This window comes from Bos grunniens, chromosome 19 (assembly GCF_055505025.1).
Source record: "Bos grunniens cultivar Pamir isolate PY7600 chromosome 19, Bosgru_T2T1.0, whole genome shotgun sequence".
NCBI classification, from domain to species: Eukaryota; Metazoa; Chordata; class Mammalia; order Artiodactyla; family Bovidae; genus Bos; species Bos grunniens.
Window position 1 is genome coordinate 38,100,083 of NC_141183.1, and position 14,165 is coordinate 38,114,247.

The 14,165-nt window shown below is 42.9% G+C and overlaps 1 protein-coding gene and 1 pseudogene across 13 annotated transcripts in view; both read right to left on the reverse strand.

The window, feature by feature from the left end:
* The window catches only part of KIAA0753 (KIAA0753 ortholog), a 59,324-nt gene that overhangs the window by 4,268 nt on the left and 40,891 nt on the right, over positions 1-14,165 (reverse strand). For 12 of the 13 annotated variants that reach the window (XR_015148032.1, XR_015148031.1, XR_015148035.1 and 9 more), the window contains 4 exons: positions 13,810-13,995; positions 11,948-12,029; positions 6,859-6,979; positions 6,151-6,375 (listed from right to left, as the gene is read on the reverse strand). Coding sequence is in view for 6 of the 13 variants with exons in the window: in XM_086359517.1 (XP_086215643.1) it covers positions 6,151-6,375; positions 6,859-6,979; positions 11,948-12,029; positions 13,810-13,995 (614 nt within the window). In the remaining 7 variants the exon portion in view is untranslated. Of the gene's footprint in view, positions 1-6,150; positions 6,376-6,858; positions 6,980-11,947; positions 12,030-13,809; positions 13,996-14,165 lie in introns of those variants that run through there. The other variant, XR_015148036.1, reaches the window with a different exon arrangement.
* LOC147352242 (small ribosomal subunit protein eS1 pseudogene) lies at positions 615-1,681 on the reverse strand (annotated as a pseudogene).

Sequence of the window (14,165 nt, forward strand, 5' to 3'; positions counted from 1 at the left end):
GGCTTTGTTTAGAACCTTTCCTGCCTTCCTTCTTGAGGTACATTTCACTGGGCTTACATCCAGACTGGCAGCTTTCTCTTTTGGAACTTTACACCAGGGCATCCAGCCTCCACTGTTTGTCCTTCTTCTGGCTGATTTTTAAGATTTTTTTTCTCTTGGTCTTTCATTTTCCAACAATACTGTGATATATGCTACATACGGATTTCTTTTGTTTTTCTTGCTTGGGACTTTGAGAGTTTCTTGAATCTGTGGCTTGACGTCTAGTGTTACTTTGGGGAAGTTATCGGCCATGATCTCTCTGGATGTCATTCTGACCCATTCCCTCTCCTTCCTCTCCTGTGACCCCAGCCACATGTGTATTAGACCTTGACCTTTATCCTCCATGCCGATCATCCTCTCTCTTCATTTTCACCTTTTTGTGTGTCTCCATGCATCACTCATGGCTTCCCAGGTGGCACTAGTGGTAAAGAACCCACCTGCAAATGCAGGAGGCATAAGAGTCCCAGGTTGGATCCCTCGGTAGGGAAGATGCCCTGGAGAAGGAGATGGCACCCACTCGTTTTCTTGCCTGGAGAATCCCATGGACAGAGGAGCCTGGCGGGCTACAGTCCATAGGGTTGCAAAGAGTCGGACACAACTGAGGCGACTGAGCACAGCACGTGCTTCACTCCAGATATTTTCTTCTATTCTATGTCCAAGTCTCTAACTTTTTTCTCCCCCCACCCCCAAACAAGATACTTTATTTGTCACCATTAAAGTCTGAATTTTAAGCAGATTCATGGACTGGTGGCTCGTATCCATCAGTTCGTCCAACTTTAGCACCTGTCTCTAGCTTTTGCAGAATGACTACCTTCACATGCAGCTCCATGAGTTTTCCCCACTCAAACTTAGGCTTCTTCAAGCATTTTTACTTTTCTAACAATAATGTCATGGAGCAGATAAATAGATTGGCAAGCTTTTCTACCTTTTCCCATGCTGTCTGGAATCAACTTACTGACTGCCTCTTTCATGTAGCCTGTCTGCAGCTCTTGGGTCATGGTTTCTACCATCTTGTGGATTTGGTGAACCTGATGGTGCTGGGCATAAGAGGTCTTCCAAATCTCTTTGTTGCCTTTTTTCAGTAAAACCCACACAGAACAGATGAAGCACATAACTGTTGGTAGTCTTGACATCAACGCGAGCTTCAATCACCGTCTGCCATTTTTTGGCCACGGAGCACCTTTTGTCAGATCATATCATGGAAATTAATCAGGCAGCTTTTGCCCTGAGCATCCACAGTAATTAGCTTGAATTTTCTAAATGCAACTGCACCAGTCACAGATCAGCAAGGCTCACTTCAAAAACACGACCCTTGAGGCCACCATATGTGATTTGGGTTGAGTTCTCGTGACTAGTATTTTCCCAATATTTCTTATACTGAACATAGTTGGTCCTTTCACATTATACCAATGTTTCTTAGAAAATAGGTCAACCACTTTCTTCTTGGCTCCCTTTTCACCTCCTTTCGTAAGATGCTTACTCATGCTAACCACCATAGGTGCTACTCAGAGAGCCAAAAGGCTCTAAATTTTTCTTTTGATGTGTCTAATTTGTTCTTAAGCCCATTTGATGGGTCGCTTATCCCATGGACGGAGCAGCATGGTAGGCTACAGTCCACGGGGTCGGTCAGACACGACTGAGCCACTTCACTTTCACTTTTCACTTTTCACTTTCATTTCAGAAACTGTACTTTTCAGTTCTTGAATGTCCACATGGATTTAGTTTTACTCCCAGTTCTCTGCCAAAATTCTACCTCTATGTACACAGTATGCACAGGTATTTTAATATCTGAGTCTGATGGCTCTAATGTGTGGAGCTGCCGTGGGTCTGTTCTTGTTATTGTCATGTCTCTCCACGGCCAGGCTTTTTTTACCATTTACCAGATACTAAGTTTGAAAACTGCAGGAATAATTTAAATCCTAAGATGGTGTTATAAATCTTCCGAGAAAAGTTACGTTTGCTTCTGCTCAGTGGCTGTGAGGCAACAATCTAGAATGACTTCAGCTCAGTCTCAGAAGTGAGACGAAGTGGAGCCAAGTGGAGTCCTGGGAGGGCCTGCCGGCATCCAGGTCACCCTTATTCCAGAGTGCCACCCTGCAGGGTCCCCATGAGAAGTGAGCAAAGTGCGTCAGGTCAGCCCTCGGCAAGCCCTTAATTCCCACCGCTATCCTTTGATCTGAAAAGACCACTGGAAGTGCCATTCACCTTCCCCCAGAACCGACAATCCAGGGTCAGACGAGGGCTAACTTCCTTGGGTCTCTGTCTTCTCCAGGATCCTGGCCCAGTTATTCCTTATTACCTAGTTAACTTCCTGGTGCCTTCAAGCATGTATGTTTTATTTTGGATCTAGCTTTTCTATTAACAGTGATCCTCAGTGGGAGAGGCGGTCCAAATTACCAAGTACATCTTTACTAGAAGCAGAAGTGATTATTTGTGCTTTTTTTTGTTTTGTTTTTATGCTTGCCTTGCTTTGCTTTCTATATTCCTATCACTAATTCATGCCCAAACTATGAGAGAAACACAAATACATTCAATGTGTGCTCCCAATACAAGCTCCAAAGCACATTAGGTCATGTATCTGTTTTCTTCTTTTTTAACCTTTCTTACCCTGCCTTCCCTGTCTGGAAATTATTCCTCCTAGAGCCCTCTGTCCTCCTATTCTAGACTAGTTTTCTATGCTCACCGAAAAATTCTCTTGGAGGGACTTCCTTGATGGTCTTGGTTAAGACTCTGCACCTCCTCTGTAGGGGGCTCAGGTTTGATCCTTGCGTGGGGAACTAAAGATCCCACATGCTGCGTGGTACAGCCAAAATTTAAATTTAAAAAAAAAAAAAATTCTCTTGAAAATAGCTTTTGCTGTTTTCCTGGAAGTTCCATGTTAGAGTTCCCAATTTCCCAAATCCTCTTTCTTCATGCCTTCCTCTTCCTCTTTCTCATGCTGATGGTGAACACCCTCTAGAAGCTTACTGAGAAACTGCATTTTTCGACACTTTGCATACCTTAAACTGCCTTTATTCTACCCTTTTATTTGATAAGTTAGCTGGGCACAGAATTCCAGGGTAAACTTTGGAAGCATGCTCTTATATCCTGTAGCAGGGCTGCTACTGACAACACACCCTTCTCAGTTCTGATTATTTGAGCGTGCCCAGTTCTAACTCTGGAGCCGTGCGTCACCTTCTCCTTACACGAGGATGCTCGCATTTCCTGTGCACAACAACATGTCATGAGGTGTTCAGTTTCATTTATTCATGCATTTATTCACCCACACACTCGCAGTGAACAACTAGTGAATCCTTTCAATCTAGAGACTAATGACCTTCTGGAGATTCTTACAGTATTTCCTTGTTCGTTTTCCATTCCTCCTTTTCCCCTCTTCTCACATTCTGTAAATCCTGATATTCCAATGTTTTCTGTTACTCTAGCCTCCGTAGCTTTCATGGTTTTCAGCAAATGTTGGGATCTTTTAGTGATCTGCTCTATTCAAGAATGAGAATCAGTTAAGCCTCCTATGCTCTGACTCCCTTGCACGCATGCATCCCCAGTGCTTCTCCTTCCCGAGTCTTACCAAGATTCTTCTGCACAAATTAGCTTGATTCCTGGCTCTACCCTCATCAGTTCTTGGCTCTCTCTGGTCTGGTAAGTCACTGCCCATTTGTCTAACTGCTTCATGGCTTCCAAAATTTTCCTGCTGGTTCTTACCTGCTGTCATTTCTGGTTTCATGCCTTTTATTCAGTTTTTCAGTGACATACAGTGGGACAGGGCTACAAGGAGTAGAGATAAATCATATGTGCAGTCTGTTGTTTTCAACCAGAAGTCTCCTGATTTGTTTTTCCAACCAGGAATCCTTAAGAGTTTGCTTTCATTAAAAGCATCATCACCTTAAACCTTTCCTTTCAGAATCATGCTTTTATTTACATCCAGTTTATATTATCTGCCCCTTCTGATCACTGGAATAGTCCTTTTCTCCAGGTGAAGGGAGGAATGGAGACAATAAAATAAAGAGGAAAAACTCAGCTGATTTCTCCCTCACCCAAGAGGCATCAGATGAAGCCAACTGTCCTTGGATATTTCTTCCAGATTAGATCAATACACTTCTCATTTTTGGAACACCCAAACAAGAAACAAGAGAGATCAAAAGCAGAGCTAGAATATTTAGATGTGCCGTCACTTGAGGGTCAGGGACAAGAGAGGAGAACATCTGTGAAATTCAGGCATATTTTAACAGCTCTAACTTCTACGTCTTAGGGTATTTGTCCTCACAGGGGGAGAGAGCTTCCTCCTACATCTACAAAACAACTGTAACAGAATGTATCACTAATCAAGTGGTAAGAATGTCATACAGGGAACAGTCTATCTTCTTTAACTTATTTTAAATTCCCCAAGATGCCAGTTAGCCTAATCAATCCAGACAGGCTCTGTGCAAACCAGTGGGCATGCTACAGGGCTGCAGGTTAATGCACGGAAGCAAGTCAAGTTCACTGTACTCTCCTCCCCAGGAAATACACGTGGCATCTCAACCAGAACAAAGGGTCTTCATATGCTTCAAAGGGTACGTACATTATGAGAAGTCTTAGGACTTCAGGTTTGACTTAAGGGAGTGGACATGTGATTATCTCTGATCCCACCCAAATCTCAGGAGATAAATGAACACATGAAACTACATGAAGAAAAAGACAAAAGTAGATGAGACAGGTAATCAAAACGACTCAGCAGTTCAGAGGAAATGCAGAGGAAGCAGAAACCTTAGGGTGCATAGAGAAAGACAACAAGGAAAAGCAAGCTGATCTGTCTCACGGAACATTACAAAGTCTCTGGAAGTAAGAGAACCAGGAACCATGAAAGTGGAAAGAAGTATTATTGGGTAGGGGATGAGAATGCAGATTGAGACTGCAGGATGAGCTGGTAGATTGATGGGTCTCCACCCCTGCTCGTGGCAGCTACGTGACAATCCCTCCTTCACCCCCACAAAGGAAGGGAGGCATATTCTTTGGGAAAAATTAATCAGGAATTTAAAACTCAACCAAATCATCAGTCAAGTATGAAGATAAGACACTTTCAAACATATAAATCTCAGGAACTGTCCTGTGATACACAAAGCAGGATAGGCTCCATCAAAGTAAGGGAGTAAACCAGGAAGGAGGAAGACACGTGGGAAGAGAACACAAAGACCCTAACACGGGAGGGAGAACCTCATGCCAGGGTGGTGATGAAGACACGTGGCAGGACAAGAGCCACACCGCAGATCTAGAGAGTGCTTGGGCCAGGCTGGGGCAGAAGGAAAGAGAGTCTCAGGAGAAAGAGTGGGGGTAGAGGTGAGATTAACCAACACATCGAATCATGAGGAAAATTATGTTGAGAGGTGTTGGCTAGAGTGTGAAGAACTTGAATAATATATTAAAAAAAATAAGCAACTTAAAAAGAGGCAATTATTAACTCCTGGAACATGCGTGAAACCTGTTCAAGAAAGATGTCATAACAGTATACTCTAGGTTCACTGATGAAAATTATCTGCTCGTATAATAATAAAATGATACTCGTAAGGACTTTAAATTTGAGCACTATTTCTAAAGAATGAATCTGCACACATCTCTCAATTGAATATTTACATGAAAGAAGGCTGCCCATTCTTCAAATGCCTAGCAGCAGTGGGACTGGTTTCTGGTTGAGTCCCACAGAACTCCCCTTTCTCAGGGGAGGCGACAGCCAAAAGAAGGTCAAGTGTAGTGAAGTCTATAGACCTGCTGTCCTGGTGCAAGTCTGACCTGACCATGAAGATTTCAAGATCGTAACTGCTTCCTGCCCAGTCATAATTCACGTTCTCTGATGACGCTGACCTCACTAACACCAACAGGAAGCCTGCCCTGAACGAAGTTTCTACTTCTGGCAGAAGGCTGCGGCATGCTCCTTGGGATGGCATCAGCCATGCTGTTTTCCCATCTCCTCTCCCTGAAGAAAGGCACTTGGCAGAGAAAGCTTGTTCCTCAGCCCCGGAGCAGCCACTGGAACTCCAGGGCCCAAAAGCTCGGCCTGAGACCTTGGCCAGGCCTTTCTGCAGTCAAGTTAACACATGGCAGCCTGTTCCCCAACAGAGCGCACGCCCTCCTACTGACCTTTCAGCTATGAGCCACGGGTTGAAGGAGCCCACGGCCTCGTGTGCAATCACCCGCAAGTAGTGCTCGAAACGGCGGCAGTAGTCACCGATGCTACGACGCATGGCCGGCGGGACGAAGAGGGCAGCTCGGCCTTCGGTCTGTTGAGCATCTTCTAAAAGGGAGGGAAGGGGAGCTTCTCTTTTCTCCGATCTCTCCTCTGTAGCCACACTTTCATCCAGGGAACTGAGAGCAAATAAAAATGATGAGAGCATTCAAAATCATCTGCAAGTGAAAGTAAACTGTTAATGCATCCTGATGGTTAGACAACCAAAGGCTGACCTTCATTTCCCTTCCTCACGCTGCACCAAACCCAACATCACCACTCACTGTTTCTCCTTTACATGAACCAACCATCCTCATGGGAGCAACATCTGGACAAAAGAATTCTTAAAGCAAATCTTGCCGTAATGACCTGCAAAAGTCACCTGTGCCACTGTGATGCTTTCAATCGTAAAATTCAGCTGTTACGAAAGGCTCCTTAAGATGCAACACACTCAATGCCCATCTTATAAACACACTGCTTTGCTGGGCCATCTTGGAGTTTGGCAAGATCTTGGTCAAGAGAAGAATCTCTCTCTGTCTTGTGGTTATCAAAGGAAAGCAAAATCTAACAAGGTCAAAGGTAACCAACTACAAATGAAATCAGACAGGCTCGTGACCACTTACGCGCCATTGCAGGGCCCTTCTAACACGATGTTCACATCTGGGTCTTTTCGAGCTGCTGTCTTTGTGATCCTGATTGGATGAGGAGAAAGAGGCCTTTCACTCACCGCTGGAAATTTGTGGTCTAGAAAAGGAGAGGTATAAAATGACTATATGTAAAGAAATGCTGGAGTAGACATCAGAGCTGTCCTACTGGCCAGTAACCTGTGAGGAAATGCACAGGCATGTCTCTTAAGCGGAAGGGTTGAGCTGGCAGTGCAAAAGGCACACAATGCCTTTGTTCTACCTGAAAAGGTGAATTCAAAAGTCAGCAAGAAACAAACCAATGAGAAGTTAGTTTTAAAAAATAAGGAACTTGTTTCAAAGCTTCTGTCAGCTCTGAGGTAGACTCCTTGAAGAGGCCTGTGCAAAGCCAGGTTCCATTAGGATCCACTCCCCATTCAAGGAGTCTTGAGCAGTTGGGTTTGTTTTTAACCTTTAAATTATCTGATTACTGGAGAAGGGGAAAAAAAAATACTCACACCTGAACACTTGATTAGCTGACAATTTGTCTCAGCTTCGCTGGGAAAATCTGCATGATGACAGTCAAAACATTAACTTATTAACTATACATTGGGGCAGGCTTGACAGCTCTTTGGAGTTTCGGATTATTTATATTTTTAAACACATTTCAGATGTAAAAAGAAAATTGCCCTTCTCTTAGGTAAAGAGCATGTATAAGTCAAACACCTTTCTCTGACTCATGTATTTCTTTGTTTATGATTTTTAACACACAGGAATACAGTATAGGTCTTTCCCTGGTGATCTAGAGGTTAAGAATCCAGAGGTTAAGACTCCACACTTCCAATGCAGGGGGTGTGGGTTCGATCCCTGGTTGGGAAACCAAGATCTCACATGCCATGCAATAGGGGCCAAATTTTTTTTTTTAATTTTCAAAAAATTTTTAAAAATATTAATAAAAAGAAATACTGCATAAGTCAGTTTTTATAAAAATATTACTGAAAGTACAATCGATTTTTAATTGACTTCAGAAAAGACAGAATAAGAGATACAGATTCGACAATGCACAATTCACAAATCACTTTAAATTTGGTTTTTGTGATGCAATTAAACATACAATCAGAATAATTAAAGACAGAGGGTTCTTATGAGGATTTCATGATTCTGGATTTAAAGTATCCACAAATTTGTTTCAGTTCTTGGTGTTCTACAAAGCTCCTTTGAAATGCATACCTAGACTCCAGCAGAGTCAGAGATAGTGACTAATAATTTAAATTGTCCTTGAAAAAGAGAACACTGAGTCCTTGGTAAGGCTATCTTCTGCACGATGCAACCTGACTGTGGCCAATGGCCAAACCAACAGTGAAACAGTTGCCCTTCAGCACTCCCCTTTCCTCTGCTTCCAAACCGAAAGATGCCCACTAATTCACCAGGCAATGATGAGAAGGCTCCTCCCTGGGTCATGCCCCTGCTAGGTGCAGCTGGGATACTACTTAATATGATAAACCTCTCTGGCTTATTTGGGAGACATAAAGACCCTCCCGGAGAAGGCAATAGCAACCCACTCCAGTACTCTTGCCTGGGAAATCTCATGGAGGGAGAAGCCCGGTGGGCTGCAGTCCATGGGTTGCGAAGAGTCAGACACGACTGAGCGACTTCACTTTCACTTTTCACTTTTGTGCACTGGAGAAGGAAATGGCAACCCACTCCAGTGTTCTTGCCTGGAGGGTCCCAGGGACGGGGGAGCCTGGTGGGCTGCCGTCTGTGGGGTCGCACAATGTCAGACACGACTGATGCGACTTAGCAGCAGCAGCAGCAAAGACCCTCCACAAACATCTCTAACAGGGTAGGACACAGCAGAAGTCTATGGGAGTTCACAGGAAGAAGCGAACATAAAGCGGGCCTGGAAGAATGGTTCACCTGTCATGTGAGGACAAACACAGAAGCTAGAGTAGGGCTAGGGGAAAGAGAGAGAGAATGAGATGAACAAAGAATGGAGCTTGAAAAATTACCAGCACTGGGACTTCCCTGGTGGCTCAGTGGTAAAGAATACACCTGCCAGTGTAGGAGACACAGGTTCGATCCCTGATCCGGGAAGATTCCACATGCCGTGGAGCAACTAAGCCGGTACGCCACAACTACTGGGCCTGAGCTCTAGAGTCTGAGAACCTCAACCACTGAGTCCACACGCTGCAACTACCAAAGCCGGCATGCCTGAGGGCCCCGTGCTTCGCGTCTAGAGAAGTCACCACATGAGAGAAGTTTGCCCACAACCAGAGAGTGGCCCCTGCTTGCCACCCACGCAGCACCGAAGAGCCAGCACAGCCATAAATAAATAAAACTATAAAGTGGTACACTTTAAAAACAATTACCCAAACTGAAAGGAATGAATCTCTATTGTGTTTACATGGCTCATTTTTCAGTCAAAATGTGACACAGAGAACATTTTACCTAAGACAATACCCAAAACTCATACTCTTTTAAAGAAGTGTATGTACATATGCTGCTATTATGAATCTTCTATACCCACAACTTCCTTTCCTTCTCTTAATACTCACAGTACCAAAAATCCTTTAGAGGTAATGTTTAACCACATTTTATTTTCCTTCTTTCGTTGAGTAAAGTACTAACTGATAAGCATGAGTCAAAGAGAACTTGAGCAACACACCCCAGCCCAAATTGCGACACTGGCCTAGCAACTGCAGCCAAAAGGCATATGTATGAATTTTTAAAAGTGGAAGAGAAAACTGAAAGTCTTTTCAACAAATAGTGTAAAAACAAATGAATATCCATTAGCAGAAGGAAAAATGAACCTCAACCTCTACCTCAAACCAGAGGCAAGTTTTATTCAAGATGGATCACAGGCCTATACATACAAGCCAAAACCATAAAGCTCCTAGAAGAAAACAAGAGCTTCTCTTCTCAACTTGGGAATAGGCAAAGGTTTATGAGATCAAAGAAAGCAAAATCTATACAAGAAACATTGGATAGCTTAGACTTTATCAACATTTAAAATGTTTCCTCGTAACAAAACACATTTTAGAAAATACATACGTGAGCTACAGATGGGGGAAAACATTTGCAAACATTCACCCGAGTAGATTAGTGGCTGCTGGGAAGAGATGGGGAGAATGAGAAGTGATTGCTAATGGTAGCTGGGATTCTTGTCAGGGTGATGAAAATGTTCTGGAATTAGACAGCAATGACATTTGCAACATTCTGTAAATATACTAAAAACGACTCGACTTTAAAAGGATGAATTTTATGGTATGTGAATTATATCTCAATAGAGCTGTTTTGAAAATAGTATATATATGGCAAAGAATTCACACCCAAATGCATGAAGAATTCCTATAACTCAAACATAAAAAGTCAATCCAATTTTTTTTAATGTAAAAAAAAGACTTGGACACTTCATAAAGAAAGATATGCAAATGACTAATAATTACCTGAAAATGTTCTAAACTTCATTATTTACCAAAGAAATGAAATTAAAGCCACAAAGACATATTGCTACAGGTCCACCAGAATGGTTATAATGAAAAAGACTTTGACAATTCAAATGCTGGCAAGGATCTCTAGCAATAGGAACTCAATGCAGGGAGTGTAAAATGGTACAGTCACTTTGGGGAAATGTTTGACAGTTTTTTATAAAGTTAGACATGTGCCTAGCCCATAATCTGGCAAATCTACTCAGGTTTTTATCCAAGAGAAATGAAAACCTATGTCCATAAAAAGATTACACATGAATACACTCAGCAGATTTCTAATAGACCCAAATTAGAAACAATCAAATGCAGATCTCCAGGCAAATGGCTAAACTAGATGTGGTCCCTGTGCACAAAGGAATACCGCTCAGCAATAAAAAGGAACGGACGCTGACACAAAGTGGGCAGGCTGAACAGTGGCTCCCCAGGATGTCCAGATTCTGACGCCGGAAACCTGGGAATGTCTCTAACATAGCAGGAGAGACTTTAAGGATCCTGAGATGGGGAAAGTAACCTGGATCACTGGGATGGGCCCTAAAGGTAACCAACAAGTCACTATAAGAGGCAAGCAGAGGAAGATGTGACTCAGGAGGAGAAGGCAATGTGAAGGCAGCAGCAGTCTGGAGCAGTACAGCCACAAGCCAAGAACGAAGGCAGCCTCAGAGGCTGGAAGAAGGCACCAGCCCTGCCAATCCCTTGCTTTTAGCCCTTTGAGACATTCAGACTTCAGACCTCCAGGAATTCGTTTGAGAATAAATTTATTTTAAAACCACTACATTTGTGCTATAACTTGTTACTAACTTAAGCTTGTTACCCTAGCAACAGGAAATGAGCAATAGATAAATTATAAGACATCATGCTCAATCAAAGACAAAAGGTTAAATATGTGTATGATTCCACTTATATGAAATTCCAGATTAGGCAAAATTAATCTAAAGTTAAAAAGCACAGTGGTTGGCTGGGTAGGGGGACACTGACTGGGAAGGAGCACAGGGCGATGGAAGGAGTACGGGTAACAAAGATGCACCCATTTGTCAAAGCTCATCAAATAACACAGTTAAGATCTGCATATTTCATTAGATGTAAATTTTATCTCAAAAGGAAAAAGAACCCTAAGTAAATATGAAGCTCCAGTTGCTGATACACAGGTTGAAATGTTTCAGGTAAGATATACTGATATCTGCAACTTACTCTAAAATGCACCCAAAAATAACACGAATTGATGGGTGCTCATGTGTGCTCAGCCATCTCCAACTCTTTGCAACCCCATGGACTGTAGCCCACCTGGTTCCTCTGTCCATGGGATTTCCCAGGGAAGAATACTGAATGGGTTCCATGTCCTCCTCCAGGGGATCTTCCCAACCCAGGGTTCAAACCTGCATCTCTTGTGTCTCCTGCATTGGCACGTGGATTCTTTACCACTGAGCCACCTGGGAAGCCTGAGAGGCTAAGGAGATATATGATAAAGCAAATATAGCAAGATTTTAATTGTAGAATCTAGAAGATGTACATATGAGTATCCACTGTACAATTTTTTTCAACTTTTCTGTATGTGTGAAATTTTTCACAGTACAATGTAGAGGGAAAAGTGGGGGAACACTCACCGTTTTTTTCTTCCTGCATCCAAAAATGAGGATCGGTATATACAATTTTATTATATCTTTGGCGAACTGTCTCCTGGTATTTCTTTAAAAAAAAAAAAAAAAGATTAATTTATGCAGAAAAAAATTAGTTCATTACAAACCAGAGACTAGGAAGGTTGTAACAGTCCAGCAGACATTTGATACAGACACTTCGCCAGCAAACAGGCACCTCCCAGGCCAGGAAGTGGTTAGCTCATGAGGGGAAGTGTAAAATAAAATGAGGCAATTAATCTATACTAATTAATCTAATCTGGACCAGAACTGCCCACTAGAATCTGAATTGATGATGGAAATGTTCTATTTTTGCCCCGTCCAATGTACTAGCCACTAACTATTGACCACTGGTAACGTAGTGATGTATTTAATTTTAACTGGTTTACATTAAATGGCCATGTGTGTAAATAGCCGTGTATGTAAACAGCCATGTGTGTGGCTACAGACTACCATTTGGGATACTTCAGGTCTAGACAGTTACCCCCAAGAAGGGGAAATCAGTTACAAGACTAGGATAAACTACACATTTTTAAATTGTCAAAAACCAACTAAATGTTGTCTTGCCTATGTTTTTGGTTTAGCAGCAAAGCCAAAATGAGATTTCATCCAGGTGGAGTTAAAACGAAAATTCTGAGCTAGGAGTCAGGGACCCGGATTCTCAGCTCCGCTCTGGTGGAAATTTTTGGGTAGCCTTGGCCACGTCACTCACTCCCTTACTGTATCTAAATTTCCTCCTCAGAACCATGCAGGGCTTGGTTTGCATAATGTCTGAGGCCTAGAATTCTCCACGAGCATTCTAAAGCAGTGTCACAGGAATTAAGAAGGGTAAAGCTATCTGTGGTTTGCCAGGATCCAATGGGAGGAGAGCAGAAGCGGCAACTGGGCAGCGTTTGTGCTGAGGGACGAAGACGTTGCTGGTTCCATTTGTAGGACTGGGCCCCGGTCCAGCGTTTTTGGTATCACATATCAATGATGAGTTATGTGTCAGGTAGTATACAGACACCTCATACCTCATTTTGTCCTTAAAAACACCCTCACTTAATTAAAAAAGACACATGTACTCCAGTGTTCATTGCAGCACTATGTGCAATAGCCAGGACATGGAAGCAACCTAGATGTCCATCGACAGATGAATGGATAAAGAAATTGTGGTGTTTATATATATACATATACACACACACAATGGAATATCACTCAGCCATAAAAAGGAATGCATTTAAGTCAGTTCTAGTGAGGGGGATGAACCTAAAGCCTGTTATACAGAGTGAAGTAAGTCAGAAAGAGAAAAACAAATATCATATATTAACACACATTTATATATTTATAGGGAATCTAGAAAAATGGTGCTGACAGGAATGGACACAGCGGGGGAAGGAGAGGGTGGGACAACTTGAGAGCAGTACTAACATATATACGCTACCAAGTATAAAACAGACAGCCAGTGGGAAGCTGCTACACAACACAGGGAGCTCAACCCAGTGCTCCGTGATGATGAGAGGGGCGGGGTGGGGTGGGGGTGGCAGGGAGGTTCAGGAGGGAGAGGACATATGTATACTTATGATTCACGTTGCTGTATGGCAGAAACCAACACAACACTGTAAACCAATTATCCTCCAATTAAAAAATAAATTAAAAAAAGCAAAACCACCCCACTTATCAGAAAGGGTAAGTGACTTTATGAAGGCTGCACACTTGGCTGACAGTCGAGCTGGGATTTAAACTGAGGACCAGGTAACTCTGATGTTTTAAGCTACAAAACCATGAGGAGGAGCTGTGCTCAACAGAAGCCAGCCACCAGCAGCCAACTGGAGCTGCCACCTGCAACCTACTTCCATTTCCTCCATTCGGAGCATCATCGTCTCCAGGTACGGGCTGTCCTTGCCGTCCCCTAAGGTGGCTAAGGCATCAGACTCCCAGATCTTAGAGTGAGTCATGGGCCAGTGCTCATGAGTGGTATTTTCCAAAAAACCATCCAGCTGATGAATGTTACTGGATTCGCCATCAACAGCTGTAGCCTGCGAAACAAGCAAAGGGGGTGGAAAGGCAATATGAAGACAGCATGAGACTCATACACACCAACTGTGCGATGATACAACAGGCATTTCTACACTAAACCTAGCCTCTTCTAAGTCAGTAAACATTGATAGCAAGACATCAGGACAGTCAGGACAGTTTCTACCACAGT